This window comes from Lontra canadensis, unplaced genomic scaffold (assembly GCF_010015895.1).
Source record: "Lontra canadensis isolate GAN:19392208 unplaced genomic scaffold, GSC_riverotter_1.0 scaffold91, whole genome shotgun sequence".
In the NCBI taxonomy this organism is placed as follows: Eukaryota; Metazoa; Chordata; class Mammalia; order Carnivora; family Mustelidae; genus Lontra; species Lontra canadensis.
The window spans coordinates 3,381,412-3,395,515 of record NW_022631085.1 but is presented as its reverse complement, the minus strand read 5'-3'; the positions used below and the strand labels follow the sequence as shown (position 1 = coordinate 3,395,515).

The following is a 14,104-nucleotide window of genomic DNA, read 5'->3' as shown; positions in this document are numbered from 1 at the left end:
ATCAGAACTCCATCCCCACGGAGTCCCATCTTCCAGTCCAGCTGCACTGACTCCTACCTACACCGCCGTCTTCTGCTATGATTCCTGGCTGCTCCACACCCTTCCAGGAACATCCACATCAGGAACACCCACACATGTGACTAAGTCGGTCTACTGTAACAACATCAGCAGTAGCGGAAGACCGGATGCAAACCATTTGACTGGTCCATCCACTGAAGACAAGCTAATCAAACAACTCCTAATAGTTAAACACTGGTGTGGCCATGTACGGGCACATTAGGCAGCCAGTAAAAAGGACCAAGCAGATATTTACCCACTGATGCAGAACTCTAAGATACGTTAAGCTAAAAAATAAATAGCTAGGAAAGACGGCAATATGCCTTTTGTGTCTTAAAAAAGAAGGATATGGGGCGTCTGAGTGGCTTAGTTGGTTAAGAATCTGACTCTTGATTTCAACTCAGATCCTGCTCTCCGGGTCCTGAGATCGAGCCCCAAATCGGGCTCTGCACTGAGCTGGAAGTCTGCTTGGGATTCTTCTAATCATTCCTTCATCTCACCAAAAAGTGGTGAATGGAAAGATACTCTTTATTGCTCTTAGGGAAACCACTGTAACCCCAAAGTCTAGGACCCAGGGGGAAAGAAACAGCCACCACCTACAATGCCCTCAGTGGCTCCCCCTTCCGGAGTGCTCACTGCAACTCACTGCGCCTGCGCTGAGCTCCTTTGGTGCAACATAACCCATTTAATTTCCATGGCAGCCCTGGAGGTGGGCACTAGCATCACCCCCATTTTACAGATGAGGAAGACAGAGCGCAGAAGGTGACCTGCCCAAGGTCGCAGCACCACCACCCCTCCAGAAGATATGTCTGTTCTGAAACTCAGAAGGTGACCTTACTTAGAATCAGGTTACAGGTGTAATTAAGGATCTCCAGATGAGATGATCTTGGACTTAGGGTAGGCATCTAAATCCATGACCACTGTTCTTATTTCTGAGAGAAAGTACAGTGAGATTAGAGATGCAGAGACAAGGCCCCATGAAGGAGGAGGCAGAGACAGGATGGATGTGTCTACAAGACGAAGAACGTCAAGGATGGCCAGCCACCACCTGAAGCCAGGAGGCAGATGCAGCCAGGATTCTCCCTCAGAGTCTCCAGAAGGAACCAACCCTGCCCATGCCTTGACTTCGGGCAGGAAAAAAAAAAAAAAAAAAAACCAAAAACAAAAAACAGAAGAAAAACCTTTCATCTCTGAGGGGCACAGCAGGGAGAGACAGCAGTCAGGATCACCTCTCCCGCGGAGGAGAAATCTGCTGGGGAAGGTGTCCGGTTCTGGCACAACCACCAGCTCCTTGTTCTGGAATTCAGGAATATGGATGTCTGTGCCTCCAACTTCCACCCAAAGGAGAAACCCGCCAGGGACAGAGCCAAATAGGAAACCCATGAAAAACAGAGTCAGGAAGTAGGGGAGGGGTAGAGCACCCTGTGATCAGAGCCAGGCAGAGAGAGAGACACACACCCTGCCACCGCCCAGAGGGGGCTGGTCCAGACAACCTCTGCTATTTTAAGGAATGATTTTGAGACTGACGGACGGACAGACAGGCTATCTTGATCCCTCTGCTCCAGGGAGAGGGACAGGCTTTCCCAGCAGTCTTGGGAAGCCTGGCCCAGAGATTTATAGGGTCAGACGCTTGTCCTGGGGCCTTTCCCCACCAGGTCCCCAGGAGAGGTAGCAGACTCCTGGGGAAGGTTCAGAAGCTGCCAGGGCAGCTCCGTGCTGGGGGCGGCTGGGGACCTCTGGCTGGGGACATTCCCATCGGAAACGCACTGCCTCCAAGCGTGGGAAGCTGAGGTTACGGGCAGAAGGAGGGCTTGATGTAGGCACCGCATGCTGACCCACGACTTCCTGGGGCATTCTGCCTCCTTCCTGAGCCCAAGCTTGGGTCTGACACAAGAGAGCAGAGTCCTCTGAATGTGGGAAGCAGAGTCTCCTCTGAGCTTTGTACCTGCATCTTCTGCCCACAGCACCCTAGTCCCGCCTGACCCGTTCTCCTCCTCCTTTTTCCCATTGAGGTGAAATTCACACAACATGAACCAAATAAAAGTGAACAGTTTGGTGGTGTGGAGTATGTTCACAGCCTTGTGCCGTGTGCATGGTGTGCCTCATGCGGATCTAGTTCCAGAACATTCTTATCCTCCTAAGCTCTCAACCCATTTAGCAAATCACTCTTCCTTCCCCACTCCCAGAACTGCTAGCAACCAGTGTCTGTCTGGTTTCACTTAGTGTGGCATTTTTGAGGTCCATCCTTATATTGAGACACATGTCCACACTTCCCTCCTTTCCATGGCGGAGTAATATTCCCTTGCATGGATATACCATATTTTGTGTATCTATTCATCTGCCAATGAGCATTTGGATTGTTTCTACCTTTTGGCTATTGTGAAGAATGCTGCTCTGAACATTCAAGTACAGGTTTTTGAGAACTCGTTTTCAGTTCTTTGGACTATAACCCCAAACCATTCTTTTTTTTTACTAAAGATTTATTTATTTATTTTAGAGAAAGAGAGAGCAAGCATGAGTGGAGACAGGGTAGGGGAGAGGGAGAGAGAGAGAGAATCTCAAGCAAACTCCCCACTGAGCACCGAGCTGGACACAGAGCTTGATCTCCTGTGATCATGAGATCATGACGTGAGCCAAAACCAAGAGTCGGATGCTTAGCCTACTGAGCAACTTAGATGCCCCACTCCCAATCCATTCTTGAAATGGCACCTTGAAAGTCACTTCCTCTATGATTTTCTCTGACTCTCTATTTCCTAGAGCTAAACTGGAGGCTTTTCCACTGCATGCGCCCTCTAGGGTTGCCATGGACAATGGTATAAGTTGTACACTGCATAACTCAAGAGGGAACCATTTACACTGGTCATTATAGATTTGTATATTTATTAAAACAATCTTCTGGCAGATGATGGAATATAGCTCAGCCAGAAAGAAGAAATCTAACACTGACACCTGCTACAATGTGGATGGACAGTGAAGCCATGATACTCCGGGGAAGAAGCCAGTCACCGAAGACCACATACTGTAGCATTCGTGCCATTGATAGGAAGTGTGCAGAACAGAAAAATCTAGAGAGTCAGAAAGTGGACAAGCAATCCCGTGAAACTGGAGGTAGGAGGAGGAAATGACTACCAACTGGCACACAATTTTCTTTGGGGGGTAAGAGATACATAAAATTAGATTATGCTGATGCTGCATTCCCTACCCCACCCCCCGTAAACTCACTAGTGACTGGGGAACTGTATACTTTTTAAAATATTTTATTTATTTATTTGACAGAGGGATAGAGAGAGAGCACAAGTAGGCAGGGCAGCAGGCAGAGGGAGAGCAAGAAGCAGACTCCCCACTAAGCAGGGAGTCCCATGTGGGGCTCGATCCCAAGACCCTGGGATTATGACCTAAGCCAAAGTCACTTGCTTAACTGACTGAGCCACCCAGGTGCCCCAGGGAACTGTATACTTCGAATGGACTGATTTATGATAAATTATACCACAATAAAGCTTTTTAAAATAAACTATGTTAGGAGCGCCTGGGTGGCTCAGTGGGTTAAAGCCTCTGCCTTCGGCTCAGGTCATGATCTCAGAGTCCTGGGATGGAGCCCCACGTTGGACTCTCTGCTCAGCAGGGAGCCTGCTTCCTCTTCTCTCTCTGCCTGCCTCTCTGCCTACTTGTGATCTCTGTCAATTAAATAAATAAACTCTTTTTTAAAAAATAAATAAATAAACTATGTTAATTTTACACCATCTCAGAATCAAGAGACCTGCCTCCTTAAACTTCACATAGATCTATTTGTTTTTCAGAAGTTACAAAACTGGGGCGGGGGTGCGGGTGGCACAGTCAGTTAAGTGTCTGACTCTTGCTTTCGGCTCAGGTCATGAACTCAGGGTCTTGGGTTTGAGCCCCGCATCAGGCTCTGAGCACAGCAATGAGTCTGCTACAGTTTCCCTCTCCCTCTCCCTCTGCCCTTCCCCGCGGCTTGTACACGCACGTTCTCTCTAAAATAAATTAATTTTTTTAAAAAAAGAGAACAAGTTACAAAACTGCTTTTAATGCTTCTCTTACTGGTCCCTGAGCAGCTGAAGGTCAAGGGCTGGGCCTGATCCCAGGTACCAGGAACAGAGCTTGACACAGAGTAGGTGCTCAAGAAATGCTTTCTCCTTTGCATCTCTCTCCCCCAAGGCAATCGAGACAGAAGCAACAAAAACACTTCTGTCTATGGTCACAACCGCACTCAGCAAACACGTCCTGAGCCTCTACTGGAAACACAAAGTTCCTGAGGACCTACTGAGTCTGTTTTTGAGAGGCCTGGGATGCAGGGTGGGAGTCAGACGGGCAAAGAAATGAAGGCGGGAAGCGAGCAAAGGCTACCATAGGTGTTTGCCCAAAATGCTATGGATAAGAGGGTCGGTTCTGCAGCCGCTTGAGACAGAGATGCGAAGTCTTCACAGCTGAAGTGATTCTGAGCAGCGTGTGTAGACTGTGAGGGAATCACCAGGGTAGGGAGTGTGGGAGACACCAAGGAAGTAGAGAACCTCAAGCAGGGGACCTGGGACACAGTAGGTCAGAGATGGAGAGAGGACAGAGTCCAGGAGCAGAGGGGTGCGGGGCTGGGGCCGGCCGTCCAGCATCACCCAGCCCAGAGATGTGGGGTGCTCCCTACCTCCCATGCACCCCTAAACATGTCCCTCTCTTTCTTCTCCCCAGATTCAGGGTCTGGCCTTGGATGTGCAAGTCTGCAAGTCAGCTTGCAGGGGAGATCAAGGACTCCGGTGGTCCCTCCCCTGAAGAGGCCTGAGGACTCTCAGGGGACGCCCAGCTCCCCGCAGACCAGCTATTTCGGCCCGATCCCAAACACAAGCTTGTGGTTTATGGCTGGGGAGCCAGAGGCTTGCAGGTTGACCATAAAAGGAGAAAACCAAGCTGGGACTGAGAACAGACCGGGGCTCACGGCTTCTCTTCCTTCCCATGCCAGGCTGTTAGGGGACCCAGCAAGAGGTAGGTGGCCAGGCCTGTGTCGCTAGAGGGGCACCCCTCCCCGCCCCAGCCAGTAAGGAATGGAGGACACAGCCTCCCTTGTATGCAGAAGAGCATCTGCCTAACTAATGCCACACGTGAAGGTAAATGTCAGGGCCGGGCCTCCACTGTGGGCCGCAGACAGGTGACAGCTGATACCTGCGACACCTGCCGGGAGAAGACAGTGTGTCCCCTGTGCACTGTCCAAATCAACCCCTGCACCAGCTGGGGTAGGCCCAGTTCTTATCCTCACGGCTCACAGAGATTCTAACTCAGCTCCAGGGCCCTTGGCCCAACCGACTACTGAGCAGGTCAAGGTTCTTCTCTTTCTCAGGGCCTTTCCCTTGTCCTCCAGCGGAGATAGTAGGAAGAGCTTCTAGGTGGGAAGAGAGAATGCTGGAGCCCAGCAGGAATTTTCCAGATCCACAGGGAGTTCTGACATCTCTCATAGCAGACCTGGCCAGGTGATGGCTGGGGTCTGGGGAGACCAGTATTTTCATCGTGGGCTCTTGGGCCTCAGCTCCCACCTGCCCCACTCTCCCTCCTCCTTTCTGCTCCAACCCCACCAGCCTGTGGATCCCATATGCATCTCATTTGCTACGCCCATGTATCCCCTCCCCTGCCCTCCCAGACTCTTGACAGCCTCCAGGGTCCACCTCAGTGCCCCCGGGAACTCCCTTCCAGAGCCCATGTATTTGTGGGGATGATTTGATTTTCTACCTGCCTTCTCCCTTGCTTCATCCCCACCAAGTAGTTGGTATCCTTCCTCTCCAACCCCCTCAGAGTGGGGTCTCAACACTGTTGAATTAAAAGGGGAACGGGAAGCCAGGTTCCCTTTGAGGTTGGGAGAATGCAGAGGGAGGAGGCTGGTATGCATTTGTGCTCAGCAAAAGTCAGCCTGGGGTGACTGAGGCAATCAGGCCTGCTTCTTCAACTCGATATTTACTGCTTGCTACAAAAAAAAAAAAAAAAAAAAAGAATTCTCCCCAGCTCTCTCCCCTCCGTCTAAGTAAGACACCAGAAGCACTCCATAAAAGGGTTGTAAGAATCAGATGATCCTTACCCTTCCTCATGTCCCGGCAAAGAACGTGAACTTCTCAGGATCACTCAGAGCGCCCACCTACATGTCCCAGGGCCTCCATGATGACCGAGCCAGGCGGACAGAGACCCCGTCTGCCCACCCCACTGCCAGGCCAGACGCAGAGCTGAGAGCCGCTGCAAAATCTCCAAAAGGCGGAGAACAAGGCACCTGGTCCCCTCCGCGGTGACACATTGCAGCAACATGGTTTCTGGAGCAAAATGACTTGGAATGACTTTCTGGCTCTACCTCTTGGGCGAGACGCTGTCCCTCTTAGGAAAAGAGGGATAAGAATCCACACCTCTCCAGGAGACGAGAACAGTGAACTAGGACTGGACGGACACAGCTTAAAATGACCCACGGCACGTGGAAGAACTCGGCAAGTGCTCTGATCATCACCAAGGTCATCGCCCACGTCGTCCAAAATAGCGAGCTTGCTCAGCAGCTCTAGACGGCAACAATTCCGTCCCAGGGGGCCGGCGTAGGAGGCCAAGAGCAATGCTTTCTAATGAGAGGGCCTAAGCCAGTCCCTTAGTCTCCTGGGGCCTCAGTTTCCTGGCCTGAAGAACGGGGGTAAGAGCACGTCACTAACCATGCGGCCTAGGAGGGAAAAGCAGTGTTTTGAGGGCAGCAGAGGAAGACGTCTCCAGGCGGGACACGGGGCTCTAGGGCCAACTCACTGGGTGCACTGAGGGTCAGTTTTGTCTGTCTGTAAAATGGGTGGGTTCGTGGTGCTGCAGAGAGCCAAGCTGTCCGGGCTTTCCAGAGCAGTGAGCTGGGCTGGGGGGACATCGGTGCCCTCCTTCTCTCTGCCAAGCTTACAGAGCAGCCTCTGGTGGGTTGGTGACCCTGCGCCAGCCCCCCAGGACCTGCAGACCTCGACCTCCCTCGGACAGAGGGACACAGAGTGTGGGAACTTGCGAAGCGGAGAGCTTAGAGGTTAGCTCATGCCATCTCCTAGATTTCTCATCAGTTTCAAGAGGGTTCAGCCAAGAGCCCCGGAGCTGACAGAAGCCAGCCGGGCCATGATTTCTTTTTTAATCCCCTGAGAGTGGCCCGTCAGTGCTAATTACATAAGGACAAAACACTCTGCTCTCCCGCATAGGGTAACAAAACCTGAAGCCTCCACTGGGCACATCAGGAGGAAATCCTATGAGCCTCTCACACCCTTCTCCCAGGCACATCCCCCATCCCTGGGGACCCTGCAGGAGAGGCGGGAGATCCAAAGTGGCTTACACGGGAAGCCTCATGGTGCCTTCCCCACATGCACCCTGCTAATTTACCCCAGTCAGTTAACTCTGGCTTCACTAGGGCTGAACCTTCAACACCCCACAGGTGTAAGAAGGTAGACCTTCCTGGAGCAAACCCCCTTCCGCGGGACCGCCCGGGGCTCCGCGCAGCGGCTGGCTGACCGGGCAAGCCTTGGGCTCGGGCATCAGATAAGCCAAGTTCAAATCCAGCTCTGAGTCTCCCAGGGCCTTCGGCAAGTTCTTTGCCTCCCCCGAGCCTCAGTTTCCCAGGCTCTAAAATGAGACCCCGGCCCCAGGGTCGGATTAACCGACAAGTCATGTGAACACAACCCCACGGGCACGTGTGCACATGGGAAGGAAAAGAGGGAAAAATAATGAGGAATTTTGGAAAGGATTCGGTATTTGCTGTTTCATAAAAACCAGAAACGGGAAATGCTGTGAGGAAAAATAAAACCTTTGCTGCCCTTCCTGACTTAATAGTTTAGTATCATTTTTATTCTAGAGTCCGTATGTGGGCATTATAATAGCTTCAAGGCTTTATTTTATTTTATTATTATTTTTAAAGATTTTATTTATTTGAGAGAAAAAGAGAGAGAGCATGAGCAGGGAGATGGGGAAGAGCAGAGAGAGAAGAGAGAGAGAGAAGCAGACTCCCTGCTGAGCAGGGAGCCAGATGCTGGGCTCGATCCCAGGATCCTGAGATCATGACCTGAGTGGGTCCTAGGATCAAGCTCAGCAGGGAGCCTGCTTCTCCCTCTGCCCCTCCTCCCACTGGTCCTCTCAATCTCTCTCTCTCTCTCAAATAAATTAATTAATTAATAAAATCTATGAAAAAAATCCACTATTATCATTATCACCTCTTTGGAAAAGAAGAGTTCAGAGAGAGAATTTCCGTTCAAGGATAGTGGGCTGGACACTTGCCATTCATGCCCCTTCCTCCCCAAACCTGAGTAAAAAGACAGTAAAAGGACTTTCTGAGTTGAAATGAACTGGAAAAGAGAGAAACGCAAAGAAGTCTTGGAAGCCAGAAAACAGGACGAGTGAGGACAGTCGCAGGAAAGGAGACGTCTAAGCTCCAGTGGGCAAAGCTGAAAGCAGCCTGATTGCATCACAGACTCCCCTGCCCCCAGGCCAAACCTCAGTAACGGGCCACAGCAGGGGGCTTGGGGAGCCGGGGCAGAAAGGAGGACGGACAAACACAGGGATCCGCTGGAAGTCTGTCTGAGAAGCTGCTAGACATGCCAGATACTATCCATGCTCCCTGCAGCCAAGGATCTGTCCTTCCCCCAGCCCACAGAAGGAGGCAGATCTTATTCTCTGCAGAACGAAATCCCTGGGGGGCACCAGGGGTCATATTGAAAGGATAACGTGCAAGTTTCTTTCCACAATTTGAAACCCTTGGCCTCTTAACTAGACCCTCACAATGACGGGAGACAGACCACTGCACAAGTCTTCCCTGAAAAACCTGCTCAGCGCAAGGATGAAAAAGATGGAGGGGCGCCTGGGTGGCTCAGTTGGTTAAGCGACTGCCTTCGGCTCAGGTCAGGATCCTGGAGTCCCAGGATCGAGTCCCACATCGGGCTCCCTGCTCAGCAGGGAGTAGGCTTCTCTAGCTGACCTCTCTCATGCTCTCTCTCATTCTCTCTCTCTCTCTCAAATAAATAAATAAAACCTTAAAAAAAAAAAAAAAGAAAAGAAAAAGATGGAAAGATCTATGAAAAGGACTGCAGTGGAATGGTCCAGCTCTACTCAAACGATAGCCAAGCTCATCACCGGCAAGCCCCTCCTGCAAGCACATATATAATATGGATATGATGACAAGTTACAGCTTAACAGAAGGCTCATCAGACAAAGTTACAGGAACTGCCCAGAAAAGGAAAAAAAAAAAAAAAAAGAAGAAGTAAAAGATAAGGAGATGAAAAAGGGACAGTCCCGGAGTTCAGTTCTGGACATGAGAAGACTTCTAGAAAAGCAGAATAGAGGACACAGAAATAAATAATCAAGTAAGTAATTCACAAAAATAGCTCAGAGTATAAGACCACGAGTTTATAGATGAAAGGCATTCACGAAGTCTCTAGCCCTATGGGTGAAAAGAGACCCAGGACAAATCCCATCAACATCATGAACACAGGCATAAAGAAGGGTCTAAGAGCTTCCGGAGAAGGAGAAAAATGATTTTTTTTTTTTGGTCACACGGAAAGGATTCCGATTCCGATTGCCTTTTATCTTCTCAGCAACGAAACAAGCTAGAAGGCTGTGAAGCCAAGCCTTAAAAACGCTGAAAGAAAACTATTTGTTGATTAAAACGGTAAACTCAGCTAAACTGGCCTTTACCTACTAGAGATGCATCAAGTCTTCAGATGAGATATGCGGGACCTCAATCTGTCTCGTCTACATCCTGACTTCAGAAGGTACTAGAAAAGGTGCTCCATTTAAACAGGAGGGTGAATCAAGGAAGAGGAAGGCATGGAAACAAGGAAACAAGGAATCCACCATGAGAGGGTTGAAGCCAATTCCAAACATGCTAAGGAAGGTCCCGGATGTCGGCTGCCTGTCATAGAGGGTAGCTGGGGCAGGTTGGAAGGCTCCAGTAGTAATTGCCTTCAAGGACAAGCTATAAGCAGGGTCCCCATCATCTATCAGGACATACTTAAAGGAGATCAACACATTTAGAAAGGAGACGTGGGGTAGAATTAATGATTAAGTGCACTCCTTCATTCATCAACAAATATTAACTGAGAAAAAAAAATTAACTGAGCAGCTACTAAGTGCTGGACACCAGTAGAGATAGAGTTGAATAGGCAGACAAGGATGGAGTCTGGCTTTCATGCAGGGTGTGGGTCCTCAGGAGCTTAAGGGTTCATGTACCACGTTCGATGGATGTGTTTGCCCTCCCCAGTCCCCCCTCTTCACACTTCATCTTGTCCTACAAAGGATTTGAGGAAGCCACAGCTGCTCCCTTCACGCCTCCAACGAGACAGAAAGCTCATCGCACATCCCAGACAAGTGACCTTCCAACCTGGGAGCACGACCTTCATCAATGGAGTCAAAAAAACTAGGACTCCACCTTCCTTGGCAAAAACCAAACTTCCACTTTCTAGAGAAAACGTTGTTTTTCCCAAGCTTGTATTTTCTCCCCACGATTTGTTTCACCGGAGTCTATCATGAGTGGCTTTCCAGAAAGTACCAGGTAATGCCAAAATGAAACCATATGGAGCAGCTACTGATTCACATTTAAATTCAATAAACCAAATAAAGTTTGTATCATAGAGTCATCATGAAGGACAACACAATGGAGGCTTTATGGAGCACCCCCAAAACAAAAGAGCCCTTGGGAGAAACAGGTGACCCCTCTCGTAAGTCTCGTAAGTCTGCAAAAATTATTCTCGTTAGCTGCAGGAATCAAACATGACATGAAGAACATTGTGTTATGCTTTCATGGGATTTTGTACCCCCACCCAAAAAAAATTTAAAAAGTTTAAAAAATCAACCCTTAATTTTCTACTCAATCTAAGAATTAGCATCTAGCTGCAATTATAACCAAATTCCTACTATATGTAGCTAAAACAGACTGACAGTTGGCAAGGTCATTTCCCCCGCCCAGTCAAACCTTTTCTCCCCCCTTACAGTGAAATTTTGGTCCCTGTTTGAAATGATTTTTTTTTTCTGGAATCAATTATTTTCAGACAATCAAAATTTCCTCCATTTCAGAATATTCAGCTCAGTTATGACATGAAAGCTAAATGCCAAAGTGTTGATGGTCGTGATCTCTGGGTGATAGGATTATGGGTGCTGGTATATTCTCTTTAGCTTAAATATGTTTTAATTCTTCTAGGATGAATGTCCAATATTAAAGGTTTTTTAAAGTCACATACATGTATTTTAAGAGCACTGTGCCCTTCCCCTTCTTCTTTGCTAACAGAATTTCATTTCATTCTGGTGTTCAGAGAAAACGTGCTTATGGGAGCTCCCTCAGCTCCAGGAAAGAACCAGAAATAGTCCAAGCCAATTATAAAGGTACCAGTCCCCTTTGCCAACGATTAGTTTAGAAGTTGGCATATGCCCAAAGGTTTAGCCAATGAGACGTAATTACAAACAATTACTAACCTCCTAGTCCTCTGCAAACCATTGGTTTAGAGGTTGGCGTGTGACCAAGTTTTAGCCAATGAGACATCAGGAGATGCCTGCTGAGGAGTTTCTGGAAAAGGTTTTTCTATCTGATACAAAAGAGACAAGAAAAGAACCTAACCTTCCACTTTCTTCAAGCTTTTGGACATCATTGCATAAGGACATGATCTCTGGAGCTACGGCTGCCATTTTGTGACCATGAGGAAGAAGCCAAGAAAATCCCAAAGGAGTCTGTTTTTGAGCTTCTCAACTAATTAATCCTGAAATCATCAACCTGCACACTTCTTGTCATGTGAAATAATACACTCCTATTGTTTAAGCCACTTTAATTGGTTGCTATATGGTGTGCTATATTTTTGTGCAACTAAAAGTACCCCAAATGACATGAATACTATAACTTGGTGATGTTCAGCTTCCTTAAAAAGGTGTGCGAACCATTGCTGTAAACTTGTCCATCAAGGGAGACCACAAAGAATTTTTTTTTTTTTTTAAACAAAGACACATACCTAACTCCAGAAGCCACCCTTCACAACTAAGTTTACATCTCTGTAGCCCTTTCTGCAAGGCACCATCTGCTGGTCTTTGAAGGTAATGGCAACCCCGTGTCTGCAGTGATCCAGCTTGGGTCACAAATGTGGGGTTTGGCTAACTCTGTCAGTAACTTGGGGGCACTTCTACTGAGCCCTTCTAGGTTGGCTACACCTGGATCCCCACCCTCAGGTGCTTCCAGAACTGAGCTTTCAATTCCTGACTCAGAATACTCTTGAAGGTAGCTACTCCAGAGGTTGCAAAGTCAAACAGAAGGGCAGGGCAATTATCATGAACAAATGCCCCAAATAAGGACTGGGGAACTGGAAAACTCATGCCCCTAACAAAATACATACACTTTTTATATACAATTTCCCAATTGTCAAAAGCTGACAGCCACTTCAAGTATCCTTAAAACTGTATGGACCAAATCAAACTTATCTGAAGGCTGGAGGCAGTCTGCCAGCTGCTGGTTCATAACCTCAGGACTAGTCACACCTTATAACCATGTAAAATCATATACAGCTTTAGGACTGCCCAAGTCCTTCTCCATTGCCCTCACCCAAGTGTAAGGATGGGAGAACGCCTGTGTCTCAAGTCCAGATCCATGTACAGGAAAGAAAATCCTCTCACCCTTCCCCAAAGATAGTCACCCTGGGATGGGTGCTGCCCTTTGTACAATGCACCCAAAACATGAGGAGGAAATCAAGGGTTCAACTGTTCTGAGGCAAAGAGATTTACTGAGGACCAAGAGGACCAAGGCAGTTGAACAGGTAAACCATACAACTTAGAGATGCCCTGATTTCTTTTTCTTGTCTTATTACACTGGCTAATCCTTCTAGCACAATGTTCATTAGGGGTGGTGAGAGTGGACATCCTTACTTTGTTACTCATCGTAGGGGGCAAGCAAACTGTCACTTTCCGGAAATATCTCCCATCTTGGTCTGAGTGGTGGCCAGATGACTGCAGACGTAGGCCAGAATTGATTTTAGGCTGAACATGAAGTTTGTGGACCTTATGCCCTCTACTGTATGTATATTTTACCTCAATTAAAAGTTCACTAATAATAGTAATAATAATCATAGTAATACACAAACATGGAGGTGATATCCAAAGGGCTTCCATTTGGACAAGGCTGCCTGAGAATCTCCATAAGCTGCAAGATGGACCCTATCACTCCCTTTTTACAGATGGGGAAACTGAGGCCAGAGAGGAGAAGACCTCTCACACCACCCCACAGGGCGGCAAATCCAGAGGTGGCTGGCTGGGACCCGGGGGCTGACGGCCACCCACTTCCCTCTGGAGGTGAAGAGGACTCCACACTGTCCAGCAGACGGCTGGCCGGGCCCGGGGCAGCAGAGGGGCTGGGGCGCAGAGCAGCCCATGCCCGTATTTGCCCAAGCCGTCGCTTTCCCTCACCCTCCCAGCCGTGCACCCAGATGTTCGGCCGGCTTTTTCCCTTTTTCAGGCACAAGGCTCCTGGGGCCCAGCGCAGCCTGCCAAACTCTGCATTCTTGGCGAGGACTGCTGGCCGGGCGGGCAGGCAGGAGGGGCCCGGGCAGAGCGGGAGCTCCCGGAGGCGGCCCTCGGCAGGGAGCAGCGGCCCCGGGCAACACGCTGTCCACCTGGAGAGCGGCTCACCTTGCAGCATGCTCCTGTAGGCCGTGTCCGCGATGGCGTAGATGTGGGGCGGCATCTCGTGCCTCTTCTTGCCCTTGTACATGTCCACAATCTTCTCCGAGTAGATGGGCAGCTGCTTGTAGGGGTTGACCACCACGCAGAAGAGGCCAGAGTATGTCTGCCAAAGAGAGAACCCAAGCTTACTCGCAGCATGCGGCCTCAGGGAGAACTTGGACACCCAGCCCACAGGGTCCCGGCCCAGCAATGCCCATCGCCACCTGCATTTAAACACGTACTGAGCACCTCTGAAAGCATGCTCACGGCATCCTCACGACAAAACTGTTGGATGCATTCGTATTGCCCTTGTAGAGATGGGGAAACTGAGACTCAGAGTCCTAATGGGAACGCCGGGGCTTCACTGATAGTAGGGCTA

The 14,104-nt window shown here is 49.1% G+C and overlaps 1 protein-coding gene across 4 annotated transcripts in view; it reads right to left on the bottom strand.

The window, feature by feature from the left end:
- Positions 1-14,104, bottom strand: part of MYH11 (myosin heavy chain 11) — a 109,268-nt gene that overhangs the window by 68,961 nt on the left and 26,203 nt on the right. For all 4 annotated transcript variants that reach the window (XM_032836229.1, XM_032836230.1, XM_032836231.1 and 1 more), the window contains exon 3: positions 13,693-13,849. In XM_032836229.1, the coding sequence (XP_032692120.1) occupies positions 13,693-13,849 (157 nt within the window). The remainder of the gene's footprint in view (positions 1-13,692; positions 13,850-14,104) is intronic.